Source organism: Anopheles coustani, chromosome 2, assembly GCF_943734705.1.
Source record: "Anopheles coustani chromosome 2, idAnoCousDA_361_x.2, whole genome shotgun sequence".
NCBI lineage: Eukaryota > Metazoa > Arthropoda > Insecta > Diptera > Culicidae > Anopheles > Anopheles coustani.
In genome coordinates this window covers 7,007,486-7,026,343 of record NC_071289.1, presented here as the reverse complement: position 1 = coordinate 7,026,343, position 18,858 = coordinate 7,007,486, and the positions used below count along the sequence as shown (strand labels likewise).

Below are 18,858 nucleotides of genomic sequence, written 5' to 3'. Positions count from 1 at the left end.
CGAGCCGTTTTGTGTTTTTTTTTGTTCTTGTTTAGCTGGTTTGATACTCGTCCCTCCCATGCCCCATGCTCCGCTTACCTTATGTGAAACCGTGATGACGCCATTATCTACGCCATCATAATTCTTCACGATCATCATCGTTCTTTGCCGGGTTTTGGCGGTGTCACCTGTTGCGCGCGACATTTGTCGCGCAAACGAGTTTCGCACGAATTTGGGAGCGACCGTTTAGGGATAACATTGACACCGAACAATTGAAAAGTTGCTAGAATGGCGATTTGAATAAGTGAGTAAAGGGCAGTTTATTTAATCAATTTCATACTCTGTTTACAATCGATTTATTTTGATGTACATTAGAACAAGTAGTTGTCCTTGTTGATCTTCTGTTTTGGCCAACAAAACTTGTCAATCGGCTGGTTCCAAACTAATTACACATGAGTGTTTCGTTGTCCTCGTTTGCCCCTGCCCATTAATCCCTCGCAATCAAACAACTTCCCCTTGAAAATGTCGTCGACTAACGGGAGGACAAAATAATGCCCGCGAAGTGCAGATGGTCTGGCCCCTCCTTTCGTTTCACATTTTCCGTGTTTCAATTTTCCGCTTCACAAGGGAAAACCATTCGCAAACGTTGTGCTGTGATGGTACTAAAACTCCACCACTCCTTTTTCCCCCCACCTCGAGGGCACTTTCCCGAGCAGCCCGGGGAGGCCCAACGACACCCAAAGCATAGCCTCGTGACAAAAACCATTTATGCTGATATCACCGAAGAAAAAACTCGATTCGACCGGAATTTTCGGGCAATGTTGAGTGTGTTTACCTTTCCTTGGCATGAGTGCGTGGGTAATAGGATTTCAGCTTGCCGCCAGAGTGTACAAGATTAATTCATTCGCCACGTGTATCGTTATTCTGCCACGTTGAGCTGATACTGGAAAAAGTTGGCAAATGCTGAATATGTCGAAAGGGAGAGGGAAGAGTTTGTAGACAATGTATCTTTTAAAAGCACGAATTTATCCGATTTTTCATGAAGATGACGAGGGAACAACACACTAAAAAATGTAATCAAATAAATTGTAGTATGTTATTTTCATTGGAGAAAATGTGTAGTAAATCTTTGCCAACAAGAATTTTTAATTAAAGCACCATCTTTTTAAAGCTTCGATTTATCATGCCCGTAAAATTGAATGCAAATGTTTTTGCATTTTCCAAATAGCGAAGCATTAAAAAGAAACTGGCCCACCATGTTTACGGAAACCATTCCTAATCGTTAGTGATGACGATGGAAGTGATTCGTTTAAATGGATTCCTTGACCCTACCCTAAGCAAAGATCGATGCTTCCAAGAAAAGCATCGGGAGAGCATTTTCCTCCGCTTTCCGTTCACCGAAAACGACGAGCAGGTCAAAGTGAGCCGTGTTAGCTAATTAAATTTTGATTAACATTTTCCTTGGACGTCGGGAAGCATGGGACTTTCGTTCATCCGCTAAAACTTCGCGGCAGCAAGAAAACACAGGGTTTATTTTCATCCATCCATTTGGGGGAAAAGTCTAGTTCTCGCAAGGAAAGCTACGGCTACGGTTCCCATGTGGGAAAGCTCGGGTTTGGTAGCCATTTCCGATGGAAGTGTTTCTTCGTGGTATGGGTAACGAGACCGGTAGGCTTAAACATCTAATTCGACCCAATTCCCGGACGTCATTGACTCCAAATCTTACCAAAGCGGGGTTTTCTTTTTCCGAGGGCTTTTTCTAGGGAGTCCCGAATGCGTCGATAATTCGTTTGTTATCTTGCCCAGCTACTGTTGTAACATCTTGCACGTTAAACTCCCATAATTCGATTGTAGTATCAACAAAATATTTCCACGGTGCGTTACAGAATAAACTAAAATTATCTAACGTAATTCGATTTAGAATTTAGTAACAAGAAAAGCAAGATATCAGATATACCTAACCTTTATTTGAAGACGGTGGGATATTGTGTCCCTTTGGAAACGGTTACGCTCTTAGTCGCCAATCGCCTGGCTTCGGGATAATCGAATGTTTTGACCCAACTCAACCTTTCTCAATGCTACCAGCTCACGGTGAGAATTAAATAAAGGTGTGTCGTTTCGAGCATGGCGTCGTCGTCGCCGCCGTCGTTGTGCCTTTTGCGCCATCGTAAATGAAATATTACCAATTCAATTTCGCTTCACATCGTCGCCTTCGGTTCCGTTTCGGTTCCGTTTCGCGAAGACAGTGGTGAAAACACTGACATTTGGTAGGAGAAACGCGCACGTCCGGAGATTCCTTCAAATTGAATATCTAAATCATCGAAACGCTCGACAAGATTTGATTGTTGCAGTACGACTTTAGGCAATCGAAGGAAAGCAAGAGGTAAGAAAAATGCGAAACCATATCCGGGCTGGTGGAAAATCCGTATCCGTAAATTTGGCACGGAGAGGTTTGTTTGTGTGACTGTTCATTGTTTCTTTCTCCACCGGGGCAAAACTCTCGTGGGCGAAACGAACCGAAACGAACAATTGAACCTCGTTGACACGCAATAACTCTTCAGTGGCAATCTTTGCCGTTGCCATCGTTACCGAAGGACGAATGACGTTTTTCTCCTCTCTGTCTCTAGCGCGCTTTTGCTTTCGTTGTGGGTGCGTTGTTACGCACTTCGGTTAAATTTGGAACTCCGGGAGCTTATTTGCCTGCCGGCTTATTAATAGCCCGGACCGGTTTTATCCTTATCCGAAGACTCGCAAACTTTAGCCGTTCGTCTCCTTGTGTTGTCTTGGTGCGCCGATTTGTGGTTTTTCTGTGGAACATTACGTCCTGTTTTTTTCTTCCTTTTCTTCTTTTTCGTCAGCACAGGAAACCGGAGCGTTTTCCGGCGCGCGGAAGATGGGACGATTTTAGACGGATTGATTGGAAGCCTGATTGAATTTCCCTCGGGAGCTGGGGATGCTTTTTTTTAATATCCCCGACCGCTCTCTCCGCTTATGTCGTTTCAATCATCGACCTGCGAGTCGCAAAAAATAACAACTCCGGGAAGCCCACCAAGTGTCCTCAAGATTCCCGTCTTCCTGGAAGTGGAATCCCGGGCTTGTAATCATAAGCAGGAGATTCATTTTTTCTTGGTAATCTTTTTGCTTTTTGTTGGAATTTTCTGCTCCATCTCCGGGATCCCCATTGTGGATTATCGGTCTGTGGTTTTGGATCACAACATGTATCAAAACAGCCTACCGAAGGTGCATGTCTCTCTTCCTGTTGGATGCTCTAGCCTGAGTCCTTGTTCGCAATCTAAAATCCCAGGGTAATTTGAAACTTATTGCACAAACGAATTCATTTTAATTTGTTTCCTGCATCGATTCTGCAATACATTTTTATGTTTTTTTTTTGTAAATTTCTTCATTCGTAAACGCGCAGATGTTTACGGTTTTAGATGTTTATTAAAGCCGATTGAAATGATTGTAACCTTCACTTAATCCAGCACTTGTAAACGCCATTTTATCATGGCAACGAGAAGTGTTTTATTTGTACAGTTTTTATCAAAAAGGTTTGGTTTTTTTTATTGCGTTGCTCTGCAGCTTTTCGTTTTGACAGCTCCACCAAAGCAACCCATGAACCTGTTGTTCATGTGTTATGCTTCTGGTATTATTTTTTTAGTACATTTAAACAAACTTTATAATTTGAGTTGATTAAAAGCTATATTTGGAAAGTATGCTATTGCTTGAGAAAGTTTTTTAAAATGTGTATTAAGAAACAGTGTTAAGAAAATGTAATACCAGTCTAGCGATATTAAGTTCAACAAAAATGATTGAAAGTTACAATTTGTTAAAAGTTTCCAGTTAATTTTTAATGGAACATAAACGAACGGAGTTTAACGATCCAACGATTGGATGCTCAATCTAGGTTGTGGTTTTGTAAGAAGTGTAAATTAAATTTCAACAAAATAGATTGGCTAACCTCCAAAACAGAGCGTGTCCTCCGGTCTCCGATAGCACAGGGTGCATGTTTTGCATTTTTCGGAACACAACAGGTGAAAATCTCACGCTGCTTACCACATTCCACCGTACCCCCTCCGGGCACTTACACCACCATACTCCACCGTTCCGCTTCAATGGTTATTTATGGTCCTGTGCGAAGGTAAAAATAAACCATAAACATGGGAAAATGCTGCCCGTGTGCGCCAGTAAAAGCTCCCTTCGACACACCCTCACACCCGCGGGGGCAGGACACACGGCGGCTCGTGCACCCTGGAGTTATGGTGGTCGACATGGACGGCAACGTATTATGCATGCTAATCCAGGCTAGGCTGCTGGAGATCGACCATAAATTAGTCGGTGTGCGACGAACACACGCCAGACCGGTCCTCGGGCCGCTGTAATGTTGGGTCGCCCCCATGGCCAATACATGGCTTTGTAGGCGCCAGGTGTTTGCAAGATTCTGCTACGGTTAAGGATGCCTTTGTTGGTTCCCTATCGGGAACCTCCCGACGAACCAGGGCCGAACAATAACCTAATTAGCACACAAAAGGATGAACAATTATTGGCACCAACCAGAAGAGCGATGGGGATGCCGCCCAGGAGCACTGGTCTCGGTGCTCAGTGTCCTGTCACTTAAGGCGAAAATCCAGGACAAAACCCCTCCGCGCCAGGAGAGGGGCGTGTCCGGTGGAGCAGATGGTGCTTCTGAAGTGTGGAATTTATTGGTTTCACACCGGAAAGGGGTTTTCTTTCGGGCGAAGAATTATGCTGCATCAATCCAACTTTGCAGATGGAAGTATCCTTCATCGGTAGGGATGTCTAATGATGATTAATTGGCCATGCTTGGGAAGCAGCCGATTCATTGTATAGCATTTTCCTACTGCGATGTAAAACTTTGCAACTTCAACTGTTGGTTCTGCATCCGACGTGAAGGTCATTAAGAAGTCGTACATTGTATCCTCGTCAGGGTGAAGAGATGCTCAGAGAAACGAACTTTGTCTCCACTCCGGTCTCCGGTTTCGCTCGCTTTTCCCAGCTTTTCGGAGGTTTCCATTCAGCCCAACGTTGCAAAGCGCTGGGATAAAATTACGATAATTGGCCCGTCGCATAGGTTACCCAGGGTCCAGATGGTTGGCGATGCAGTGCTGCTTTCGCTTCGTTAGGATCGTTCGTTTTGCAAGAGTTACGGAAAAAAGAACTTTTCACCAGTTGCGACTCTACCATTCAGAGAGAGAGGCACACACTTGCCGAACGAAGAAGAGAAAAGGATCCGTAATCCTCTTAGTGTATGGTTTTTGATTGAGTACATTCATGCGGCCTCGTCTAACGTCGGTATCAACCCCGCCCTGGAGTGTAACACCGTGCAGGGGAGAAATCAATGTCAGCTGGTTTTCGCATATTTTTTACGTGACTCCTCGAGCGGCCGCATTCATCCGTTAAAACGTTTCCATATTGCTTCATCATCCGCGGGAGAAATCTGCCAAATCTGACCCTCCTCCCTTTGATCGACACAAACACTTGACGACGTCACGGTGACAACGGGCAGCCCGTGCCAAATCGCTTTCCGACCAACGTACATCGGCAAAGCGATGACGTAAGTTACATGTGTTTGGTCAACTCCCAGACGACGGGATCTATAGGGACGAGGGGGAACGGTGGTTGGCTGGGTCTCGGTGGCCAAACGGCTATTGAATGATAATAAGACATCCGATCATTCATAAATTTAGCCCGGCTGGTGGTGGGCCGTACCGAACGACTGAAATCAGCAACATTTCCGCCCACCATACGAAGGGAGAGGAGACGCAACCGACCACTATCGTTACGAGTCCGTGCTCTTCAATCTCGGGGGTGCCTTCCTGCGTGTGCTGAACGGTAAGTCGGTAGGAAGCAGGAAGGAATATCATATTTTATATTCATCGTTCGTCCGACGGACGTTTTGCATAGTGCCGACCGAGCTGTTCCCGGCGATACAAAACTAATATGCATGCGGGGGGGGCATGGAGTTTGTAAGTATATAGGAGGTGAGGAAAAGCTCACCCGTCGGCGAATTGCAGCGGCTTCGCATAGCGGTGCATTTGCGGCAGATGAATACGAAATGCGCCGGTTGGCCATTATTTCTGCCATGATGAATGGGAACTGTGGCTAAGAAAGGCAGCGCGAAAAGTCTCTTTTAGGACTGTGTGGACTCTCGGCGGAAGTTCAGCGTTCATTAATGCGCTAGAAATTATTCTGCATTTGATTAAATCTATCTATTCGGTTTATTCCATTGAATTTGCACAATTTTCACTTTTCCAAATCACAATGAAGAGTCATACTCGACGGAGCCTTTCTCTATAGGGGGGATCCACCAGGTGGATTCGCTCCAGAAGAAGAATGTTTAATCAACATTATTGTTTATTCAAGCCCCTCGAAAACCTCTTCATTTCCAGTTTTTGGTTTTAGCTAATTTAGAAAGCAAGCTCAGTGCGAGGGAAATCCCCTACTAATTTTGAAATTCTGGACACGTTACCCACGTTGCAAAATATTAAATCCATTAAATTCGAATAAAATTCCACAACACAACCGAGCGTGAATGGTACGTGCTTCGCGGACTAAACGGTGTACACCCGTTGTGCTGCAGCTCTCGCCGGTGCATATTATCCGGTACTCATTAGTCTTGCTCCATTTTTAATGAAGTTTTCGCCTCCATGTGAAACGCGGATGCACCTCTTGGAAGTTGCAAGTGCTCCGTCGCTGAAGAAGTACCTGTAACAACGGCAGGGTGACGTAAATGGAACCCGACATTACCGGGCCCGGTCCTGGTCCAAGGTTGTTACGATGGCACCTTTTAACGATACGAAAACAGCTCTTGACATTTTCCATGAGCATGTTCGTTCATTCAACAAGCTGTTATTTAAGCTGGGTGACCTGCTTTTATAGTCGTAGTTCCCGTTTAGGCGCAACTCATGACTCATTTAACGACTCCAAAAATAGTTAGAAATCCATGAACTACTGCAACGTCCATTCGGGAACTCTCATAACTTCTGGTAATAGAAGTAAAATCCCAAGTTTATGGCCATAACGTCCACATGTTGTACGTCTAGGTTCTTGAAAACTTTGAAGTCTGCTTAATCTGAACTTACGCTTTTTTGGAACCAAGAACTCTAGAGATTTTGGCGCTGCAATGAAGTTTGCGATTTATATGTCTCGTCAATTCTGTCAAATCCTTTCTGATTTAAGTAAATGGTTCCCACATCCAGTGCCGGTTGCCAGATACCAGGATCGATATGGTGCCTCTTGTCTATGGTCTATTTGGTCCTTTTTTCCGATTCTTCAGCTCATGATGGTAATTCAATACCGTGCGCGATGGGCTGGTCCTTTATATCGAGACCCGGGTGTTCATGTGATTGGGTGTCCATTTTAATCCTTTTATGGATCTCGTCGGCGAAGGACCCCCCCCAGGCAGCCGAAGGGGTGGACGTCATTGGCAAACATGAAACGCGCAACAAGCTGCTTATCGTAATATCGTTCGAGTGCACATGTGTCCTTCGGTGGTATGAACGGAAAAAGGATGTTTGATCTCTTGCCTGAGGAGGGTTCACCCATAGCAAGTTTATTGCATAAGCAGTGTACCACCCAAATGGTATTAATTACACTTGGTCGAAGATTTTGTTTCGTTTTGAAGATACGACACAGGGATGTAATTTGATAAAGAATGCAGAAAGAACCAGTACATCTGTTACATGACTTACGAAAGCTTATGATAACAAACAGTGGAGAACAATTCACAATAACAGTGGACTTCCATCGCGTGCGGGGTTCGTTTGTTAAAATCCCGAGAAGCTCAATCAAGCGTGCAACATAATCCCCATTTTAAATCCATCGAGTATAATCAGCTCTCTCTCCAACGAGACCATACGTGCCACTTAGGTGATATCGGAGACTAACGATGGCTAGCGATGGAGCATGTCCACCAGCAGACGCGAATCGTTTGGTCGATATGGAACGGTAAGGACACGTCGCGAGTCTTTGTGGAGAAGCGTAGCTTTCCGCTATCTCCTCTAGTTATGGAAGCGGTGGAGAGAATGCCTGTTCACTTTCGTTTTGCCAATTGGAAGGAGCAATGATTGCAGCCGATCATGAAAGAAAAGGTGGTCCATGATTGGGTTTGTCTTTTATCAGATCGTTCTCCGGTGCAGTAGTATACCTTGTGGAACCATCGCCGATAGAACGTGATTGGATTTATCTTAATTTCTAACCACTTTAGGCAACGGTTTGGTTAAAAGATTTGTTCAAGATGGCGCATGGTTGCATAGGTGTGTGTATTTTATGATTTCTGTACTACTTGCAACCGGTTGGTGGAATGTTTTATATTTCTCTTCTTCCATCTCAATGCGCTTCCCGGGCCTGCCCGGTCGACCGAATCGATACGGATTATCCCCGGGTTTGCTGTTTCGCCAGATCAGATCCGCAATGTTCCGCTGCCTCGGAGCGTACGGATTTTCCATCCGAATCTGCCATTAAAACTTCTCCAGCGCAATCAAAAACCGAGCCGTGGAGCTCCATTTCCTGACGGCGCGCCTCAGAATTCCCGGGCCAGGCACGTATCCCAAAATCTCGGTTCGTGAGCGGTTTATTTGGCTAGAAATCAGAACCGCACCGGAAAGAATGAAAGCGAAGGCATCCAGCGTGTGGAACAGGGCTGTGATGTATTGTGATATGTTTCGGTGGGTTTTTGATTTTGCTTTTGCGTTCCGTATTTTGATTCACCATTCGAGCCGGAATTGCGGGATGGATTTGGAAAAGGAATATGTGAGTGAAGGAAAAATATACATTTTCATCAAAATCTATTTTTCATCTCCTTGGGAACCCCAAAACGTGGGATAACTGATGTATCAAGATACTTTTTATTACAAAACGCACGTTATTTCTGTGGTTCGGGAAAATTCATTCGAAAACCCCAGCTTTTTATCAAATCGGGAAACTCTTCTGTGCTTGCGTTCCCTTACGGAGCATTGAAGAAGATGGAAAATGAAATGAATGTGAGCTACGAATTCTTCTTGCTACGAAAAAGTTCTTCTATTCACCGTCGTTCGGTAGTTGGATGTTGCTTCTCTGCTTTTCTCTTAAACTTGGAAAAGCGAATGCCGACCGCTTGTGGCACGTGTAGTGCCGAGGGGGGCTTGTGTTTAGTCGGTCTCCATACTCACACGCTTCTGCAGCTTTGGCAAATAGTCGCAGGGCAATGAGGTGATGTTCTTAGTTCCTTGAAAAGGCTTGTGAATAGCGAGGGTTGTTAGTTGTTATAAAGAAAAGGGTGTTCCGGCAAGAGTGGCACAATCATTCCAAAAGCTATCCACAAGCCGCGTGTAAAGCGCCCTCAGCAGAAGTGTGTGTGTGTAGTGTGCAAGTGGTGGAATAGTCTAAAAGCGTGTCAAAAGAGCCTGCCTTCGCCTACACCCTAGCCCTTTTGTGTGTGATAGAAGTTTCGTCGTCCATGCGTTTAACCTCGCGAAAACTTTTCGGGCGAAGGGAAAAATGGTCCTCAATGGAAAAGGCGTGCACGGCTCGGCACGAACCTTGCACATTCCCCTGGAGCTGAATGGGTTTCAGGTGGAAGAGGTACTTCATAAGATATTAATTACAGTAGAATTGAGAGTCACGTTGTTTTGCCTTTCAAGTATTGCTCGCTCAAAGTATCACGCCTTGGTTACATCCTTGCACATTTCGTTCCGAAATGAAGCGACAAAAACAGTGAAAAAACCCCCAGAAGTGTAGTAGAAAAGGAGAGAAAAACGTTCGGGAAATGTTTATCATGAAGTGTGCAGCCGATTCTCGTCGACACACGGCAAGAAGGAGTTTTCTTCGCTTTCACATCTTTTCAATTCTAATAACTTTGTCAGTGATGGTGGTAGGTGTATGTTGTTTTCACGACATGTTTATACAAATATTCAAAAGTTTCTATATTTACTCCAATGGCGGTTTATTATATTTTCCCAGACTCACTAGACGCTTTATTTTTCGTATATGTTTTTGGTTTTGTCACGAGATGCAATTTATGTTTCATTTTGGTCAGTTCTCAGCCATCTCCTGTATTTTTACTTACTCAACTTGCGAGCGATGCTTGTGTTATAGAAAAAAAACAAACTTATTTTAACACGTTTTTGTAGGCTCACAATAGAGCCACACTTTTTCCACACACTTTTGCAGTTGTTTAACTGTATTAGCTTGATACAAAAGTCTACCCGTAACCGATTCTAAAGCTTGATCCAATCCATACCGCCCCTCCGCTGTTCGGTGTCATTCTATTCATCAAATTGAAAATGTAATTTGCTCTCGCAGGATTTCGATGGGAAATATAACTCCGCTATACCATAAATAACTGGCCGCGACATGTTGTACCTTGGCAATAAAGCCGTAAAATAAATTCGTTAAAAGTCCATCCATTATGTGGTACACTTCGGCGCTTCATAAATTGCCCGATATGTGTTTACCAAAGCGCAGCAGCAGCAGCAGCCATGCGTTGGATTTCCGCGAAAATGCTTTTGTTATTTTTGTATGAAAAAGGATGCGAAATGTGGTTACCGTTTTTTTTCTTTCTTCTGTTTGCTTTTCATTTTATACACAAACCGCCATACGATCCGGGAAGGGTGGGTGTTGCTGTATACATTTATGCAAAACCGGCAGTTCGAATATTGGATACATAACGGGATAACAACGCCATTTAAGTGTTACGTGACTCTTAAAACATAGGCTCGTTTGATCGTTAGAACCATTTAAAGTATAATGAGTTTTTAAAGCTTATACAGAACGCTTTAAAGCTCGTTTAGGTAAACTTTCCAACCCGACCTCTTTCATTTCGTTATTGAAAACAAATGTATAAAATAAAAAAAAGTAAAGTCAACGCACATAAAATGACAAATAATAATGCGGCGAAGCCCCGCGGTGAAACGTTCGCTTCAAATTCATCCCTCCCAACGGAAAGGGACAGGGGTGAGCTTTTACGAGGGGTAGAGGAAAATTAATGAAAAATTCATGCAATTCCCAAAGCACCTCAAAGGAAGACAAAACCAAACTCTCTAGCATGAAAACATATTTTTCCCAGTCCTTCCCTCTCTGCCTTCGCGCTCCATTGCCACGCCTTATGTCCCGTCTCTTTGTTTTACTCTTCTTATTCCATCCGTTTCTTGTTCGGTTGAAAAGTTTCGGCGAAAAAATGTCATCATTTTTTGTCTTAACGACGCTGCTGAAAGGACCAGCCCAAGTTTGGGCAGGCCAAAGTTAAATCGTGTATGAATTGACGGCAGTTAAAGAGAGAAACAAAAAAAACGGCACTGTTCCCGAGTTGTTGGGCCACATGAGCGAAGGCTTAAGTGGAATAAACGTGTGACAAAGCTTCGACGAAAGTAAGATCCCGCTGCCTTCACGTGTCTGATTAACGATGTACATTATGCCGCACGATTCATCATTCTCTATTCATTGCAAAGAAGCAAAAGAATTCTTTTATTTTTCTTGCTGATTGAATCGAAAACATCTTTACTTCGTTGGAAGGCTTTCTATTCTTCCAACGAGCTACATTTGTTTTAACTTTTTATCTTCAGTTTTTGCTGGAAGTTGAGTGGCATTAATTATTAAGTCTCTCTTTTGAGCGAAACATTACGTTTGAATCAGATCACGATCAGAAGATGCTTTTCTACGCTTAAAGGAGAAAACGTTAAGGGTCGATAACGAAGAATCATTCCGAAGAAAAAGGTCCTTAATGAATTATCTCTTCATCAGCGAATGAACGGGACTTGTGTGATTATATTTTTTACCCAGGATTTTCCGCCGAACCAGCGTTCCGTAACATCCAACGGGGCTCAAACCGGGCACCATTTTCCACTATGTTTCGGGTTGCCATGCAGTCGAGGAAGAATTCCGTATTTTCATTTTCCCCGCTAGATTACGACCTTGCAAAGAATAACGAGCGGCTTTCGGTGAAACATTATTAAACGTTTCATCTTTCGTTTCGTTTGAGGCTGCTCACCGACATGAGCTTTTGTGCCACGGGGGTTTTAACAGTGGTTGAGTGCAATTTCCCAGGCTCAGCAGTAGTGTTGTGCTTAATGAATCTTTTGGCGAGATTCATTCATATGAATCTTTTACCTAAGATTCATTCAGATGGATTCATGAATCTTTGCGGATTCGAATATTCAAAGCTTAATGAATTTTTCAAAACCTTAATGAATCTTCATGAATCTTTCATGGTTCTGTCATGAATCTCCCCGATTCTGTCATAGGCGTGGACAATGAGACCAAAAAAAAAAAAAAAAAAAGGTGGTCCCTCAACCGACTTTTGGTTGGTGACTTTACACTATTTGGTGTGTCTTTGGGATTCATGAATCTCGCGGCGAAAGATTCATGAATCCCTTATAAGGCAGAGATTCATTCAGATTCATGAATCTGAATCCGATTTACACAACTCTACTCAGCAGCCATCTGTCGGACGGCTTCCGTGTCCGGCGACCATTTGTTTACCAGTGCGCGGGGTTTGAACACAAAAAAACACTCTTGTTGTTTCTGACGTTATCTGGCTTTTCATAACACAAATGGATTGATGTTGTTCACAACCGGGCTGACTTTTACTGGAAGTCAGTGAGCGTGCATGGCAGTATTTGCCTCAAAGTGCACATAAACACGCTGCATAATGCACCCGCTAACCTCGAAATGCACTGGTGCATCATGTTAAATGACTTCTCTTTTGTGTCGCATTACTCATACTTGCTTGTTTTGTTTATACCCGAAAGCTTCAGCAATATTGCTTCTACGCTTCGTTTTATTATTTTCGATGTTTCAGTTTTGTGTTTTACAGCAATTACTTTCTTCTATCATCTCTCCCTTTTATTAACTCTAAGTGTAGTTTTTCGACAGTCCACTGTTTGTTGAAAGGAACGAAAATCGTACCATTTCTATTTTATTGCCACCTAACGATATCGATCCCGAACCTCCCAATACAGCTTCACTACCAAACGATTGACGCTGGAATTGTCTCAGCAGCAAACAGCTTCAGGCTCCTAACATTCGCGACTTTTTCATTTCATCCCCCCCCGCTCCCCATCTTCGCGTCAACTTTCTTTCTGCTCGGCTACAAATGAAACCAAACTCCGGCAAGGAAGAAAGGCAACGTAACATTTGTGCCGTTGTTCTCCCGGCTGTGCCGACCCAGTTTCCCAGCCCTTCTTTCCCTGTTCACATATTAGCTTTTAATTTGTTCCACTCTATAAACTTCGATTACATCCGATTGCCTGCCCGGTGGACAATCAACAGGGGTGTCCCCGGAAGGCATCGATGCGCGAGGCCCACTGCTGAAATTGGTCGAGCAGGACGCGGGGAAACGGTTTCCGGCACCATACACAGTCGTCTTCCGATGGAGACGACGTACCTTTTCGGGTCGTTGGTGTTTCGGAAGTGGAAAAAAAAAAATGTCATGATCAACGTCGCGCCGAACCTAGAAGCTCAGGTTCGTTTGGAGGCGATGAAAATGAACACTTGTTGAGGGCTTCAAGTTTTATTGTATTTCACAAGATTTGTTTTATCGTAAGATGTTTAGCTTTTTTCCGTTTCGAAAACAGCTTTTTAATGGATGTTAATGGAACAGCAAGTCTTTGCTCAAGCGTTTTTTTCTGGTCAACAAAGATGGTTTTCTTAAGGGGAGGATGTTCAACAAACTTCCCGCATTGCAGCGACGCTCTAGAATGGAGTAAAGAAGAGGGAAACAATTTCTCACGAATTTTTCAAATATTTCAACCCGGCCAAGGTAAGGTGGCTGGGAAAACGGAACTCGACACGGTGCCCTCCTTAACCGATACGCCAACGCCCATAAATAGTCCGGTGCTTAACGCACCACCCACCCCCCAAATCGGTGAGCGCGTAGGGCTTCGAGGCTTTTCGGGGTTTTAGTAACCCACGCACAAGACACACCCACTCTGCTGCCCACGGTCAGAGTATGATGAAAAGCTGGTGTTCGTTTCGAGATGGCGCTATTTCGGGAGGGGTTGTAAGATATTCGGAAACCAACCCCTGAAGTCTCCGTCCGAGAGGCACGAAAGGGGACGGGTTCTCGCCAAGCCCCCTCGGAATGTTTGCAAACATGAAGCGTCACATCGCATGACAACGTGATTGGGAGGTTGTTGTTTCTTTGAATATTTGCCATCGATACGGTTTCTTGCGAAACTTTGGTCTAGCGAAAAGGGATATCATAAATATTCTGTTTCTTCACGAGCTTCAGATTACCTGGCTTTAATCTACCGTTACGGACAGTATGAAGTATATTTCTCCTTCGCCAGAAATTGAGTTTACTCTTAGGTTGATTAAGTTCTTGTTTCACCAAAGAGCTCCCATTTGGGTTTTCATTCACTCTTTGTCCTTTTGTTGAATTGTCTCTTTGTAGATAACACCACCCGAGGGGTACTGTTTATCAAGTAGCTGTTCATTTTCGTTCACCTTCGCCTCTGTTCACATTTTCTTTTCAAAAGACAGGAAGAAAGGAAGATGTACTTTCTCGTCACTCCCGAGGACCGCTCCTTTTGTCCTTATGACCCGCTCTTTGTTCCGGTTTACAAACTTAAGCAAAATATTATCCTCCTTCCTTCCGGTGGTTGCGTTCCATCCCCATCTCGTTTTTCTGTGCATATCGAGCGTATCGTTATTGCGTGGGAATTTTCCAGCTTCAGCTTCGTCGTCGGCGGTTTCAAACTCATTGCCTCCCGTAATCGACGCGGAAAGGAAAGTGTCGAATGAATCTAGGATTCTCGGTTGAAATCTCGAAGCCCTTTCTCTTTCCCAGCACAACCACCATCGATATGGTTAACGACGCCGCACTTGGAAAGCCCCGGACTAGTACCAACCACCGGGCGCCTCCATCGTTCCGCAATGCGGATCGTGTTGAATTATTCAACGATTTCCCGGTACCAGTTCGCACATACTTTTACACACTGCATTGAATTCAATTTCTCGCCTCCTAAGAAACCGTACACTGGGACGGGTGTGTTGCTTGTAAACCGGGTAAAGGAATGTTCTTCGTATCCTGGGAAGCGAGAAATATTTGCCAATTTGGTCATCGAATGGAAATCAAATTCATCAAACGACCGTCTCCTGGCGCATCCTTTGTTTCAAGGACTGTCGATGGTTCGACGTATCGATGTCGTTGGTTAAAAGAGTCCAAGAAATATGTTCCTGTTGAAAACTATCAAAGGAAAATATCATGTTGCGTTTTCAAACGAAGAAGCGAATAAAGATGGACCTAAACATTGCTACTCGAAATTCAAGGGAAGCTGATGAAGGATACACCTTCCACCCGAAGACCGTAATATACTGCAATTGATCACTTTTTACCCAAAAAATCATCTCCAGAGAAATCAGCATTAATACTTGAGCAGTTTTCTTCGTGTCCTGGAGTGTACTTCTTCATCCGGTGGCGTCTTGCGAGATAACGCTCCCTACTCTCTTGTTCGTAGCAGCCCCGTGAATGGGTATAATTTATTGAACACGGACAAAATTTATTGCCCGCAGCCCAACGGTACCAAGTGGCCAATCATCTCGGAATGCTTTCCCTCTTCCTTGCTTCCCCTTGCGCTATGGCAAAGAGTAAATATGGGCGGGGTTCGAAGGATGCGGAAGCTCTACACAAAATAAGCACCAACAATTTCTGAGTGCGACGTTTGCGTAAACAAATGTGAAATGGAAGTTAGGGGGAAATTTGTATTCTTGTTCTATTTCAATTACCCCCCTCCTGAGGGGTTGGTCAATAAATAATTTCCATGAATGAAGAAATATTTCTTTATCTTTAATTTTATTAAATCGTGGGAAATCATTTCAATTTAACCGAGTTCATTTGAATAGGAGAAAGCTTGACATCATCAAATATATATCACAACTCCACTCTTTCGAATCATCATCCCCTTGGCGATTATTATTTACCATGACAAAGCCGCATCTCTCGTACTCGGTTTGTTCCGTTAACGCATCAATAAGTTTTATTCCGTAGCACACGCTTCAAACACAGACCCACAGATCCGCATGATACGAAGTGATGGGGAGAAGAATAAAAGCTTCGTAACATCGAGCGGTAACACACCCTAAAAGAGACAACTCTCCAATGACGAGCGAATCGAGGCGAGCCGGAAGATTGTTCTGGACCATTGAGTGTCCCGATGCTTTGGGCAACATTTATGTGGAAAATGTGTGGCTGGGCAAGGAGGAATGTTTTCCGGCAAACTGAACGACGAGGATATGTGAGCCGGGGCAGTAAACCGATCCAGCTCATCATTTCCCGTTCAACGGTCATGTTCGCAATCAACGACGATTTGAGGGCGGAATACTCATGTCGTTGTTGTTGCATTCAACAACCGCCCTAAAAACTGGTTCGTTACCCGGTAGTGAAGGAAAAACAAACCAAAGAATCGTATCAGCAAGACGTTGTAGGTTCTTTTCCATGAATAGCGATTTGCTTTGCGTCACAATATTGCACTTTTGAACAAAAAAAAACATCATCACGAGCGCCTTTCGCCAAACGAAAGGATGGCTAAGGAGGCGAGGAAAAGTTTTTCCCTAAACGATTGCTCGGACGTTTTTTTTTCTTGCTTTTCCAAAAAAAATATCACACGGTTGGCGCTCTCATGGTTCGTTCACAGCCGTCTGCGATATATTCCGTTGCAGCAGTCAGTTATCGTTTCGTGTTGGGTAAACTTTTGACGTTTTAGTTTTCAAACATTTCTGTTGCCTTATTTCCGCTTTTTGAGGATGGAATAAAAAAACTACTGTTAAAAAAAAACATGCTAAACGGTGTTCGCCTTATCGCTTTCGGGAAACCAAAACAAGTTTTCATCAGCAATGAAACTGCATCATGAAAAGTGCTCCGTTGTGTTCCAAAAAAGTTAACACGTTAGAACTACGTTACGCTGCGTTCGGAGAAGTCATTTGAAGCGAACAAAAATCCCGCAGAAACATGGGAACACCATCTTGTGGGGCTCATTTATCTTTTCGTTACCAGGTTTTTTTCTTCTGGCCCAAAAATGTTTCCGAGTTTTGCATGTACATGACGTAGTTTATTTTTCTGGTTTTGAATTTTCTTGCTCTTTTAAATGCGAAAAAAGGTGTTTGCCGTTGTTCAATTGTTATTGTAATACTTTTATGTATTACCTACACATTTGTTGCACCATCCTTACCCGCTTTAGCTTCCTGGATTTATGTGATATCATCGGTTGGACCTATCATTCCCCAAAAAGGGCACATAAGATTGACAACTGATAAGGGTATTCCTCTTTGTTGTCCACCTTTTTTTTTTCAAACCATCACTGTCGAAGGTTTCACGTTGCCTAATCACATTTCTTTCCTTTTTCCGTCGTTTCTCACACAGCTCCGCAGTGGATACCGTCACCAAGACCAAAGTTGCCATAAAAAAAATCTCTCCCTTCGAGCACCAGACCTACTGTCAGCGGACGCTTCGAGAAATCAAAATTCTTACCAGATTCAAACACGAGAACGTAAGTACGCGGACATAATTATGTGACGCCACATGTGGGCTGGGAAGTTTTCGAGTTTCCCCCATTGGGTAAATGGAAAAGTTTTTCCCCTGTATCGTTTCATTCGTCACCAACAGTAGGCGTCACTTTCGTTTGTTTTTGTTTCCAATTTTTTCCTATTTATTTCTTTTTCTCGTTAATTTCCTTTACGAACGCAACACTCGGTCTTACCAAGTTGTATTTTATTTATTTTTTCAGTGTTTTATGTTTGAAAAAAATGCTAAAATTTGTGACAAGTACGAGCCAAAGTTTATTGTTGTTCTTGAGTCAATCAATCTTTTCCTTTTGAATTTTTGATTCATTGGTGATATTTTCAAATTAATTTGCCATTTCATTTTTCTTGCAAAAGAGGCTCAAACATACTTCATGTTACGAGCATTTATATTAGGGACATGTAACAATAATTAAAAAATGAGGATAATTGTAAATTAATTGAAGCCAAACTTTGTAACGTAACGATAAATGTAGAAGGCACTTTCCTTCACTCCATCATCCTCTCGCCCGATTTTCCTCTAAATCGCCTTTTGCTGTGGCGCGAAACAGAGTTTTTGTCTCTAATTGAATGATGTATTTTTTGGCACGAGCCTTCGAAAGCTTCGCGTGTTTCCTCCCAAAGGCTCCTGCTAACTACCGGCTACATTGTAAAGAAAGCGAACCATTATGTTCCGAGCCTTTCGAGGTAAAAATGCGGCTCATGATGGAATACTGAGAGAATGGCACACTGGAACCCCTGGGGGCAGCAGAGTTTCCGCTCGAACCGTTACCATGCATCTGCGGTCCCGGTCACCGCCCGGCTGTTTTTTCTGACGGAATCAATTTCCATATTTTAGAGAAGCCAAGAAGGTTTCACTTTCGATCCCCGTTTAGAAACATCTTGTCCTGAGGGCGGCCAAAATGTTGACTTTACGGCGGCAAGCTTTATTAGGACCAGTTCAGGATTGTGAAAAAAAGACTCTCTATCGTTCTATCGGTTTCGTCTTTTTTTATTTTTTCGTTTGGCCTTAGTCAAAAAAGTAAAACCCGGCAAGCCGATCAACTCATCTCGAACGGTTTCGCTTCCCAGATGTTCCCTTCTCCGGTTGGCTAAGCGTATTGATTTATTTAAATCGATTTACTGAAAATGGCCACCAACGACCGCACTTGTGCAACGAGATGATTGGCTTGGGTTTTTTCATTTCGTGCCCGTTTCTCTAGCTTTCGCTGATTTCCTCCACAAAGCGTCAATCGTGCTTCAGGATCGAGTTTCCATTGCGATCCGTTCGACAGCATAATTCATCATGGAGAGTTCGGTTTCACCGGTCAATCATAACCATATTGTTCCGGTGTCCTTTTTTCATCTGGCGTACTCATCTAAACCTGC

General features: G+C 43.5%; 1 protein-coding gene across 2 annotated transcripts in view; it reads left to right on the top strand.

Moving 5' to 3' along the window:
• LOC131266727 (mitogen-activated protein kinase 1) overlaps window positions 1–18,858 on the top strand; it is a 37,163-nt gene that overhangs the window by 10,308 nt on the left and 7,997 nt on the right. For both annotated transcript variants that reach the window (XM_058269342.1, XM_058269340.1), the window contains exon 3: window positions 17,333–17,459. In XM_058269342.1, coding sequence (XP_058125325.1) covers window positions 17,333–17,459 — 127 coding nt within the window. The remainder of the gene's footprint in view (window positions 1–17,332; window positions 17,460–18,858) is intronic.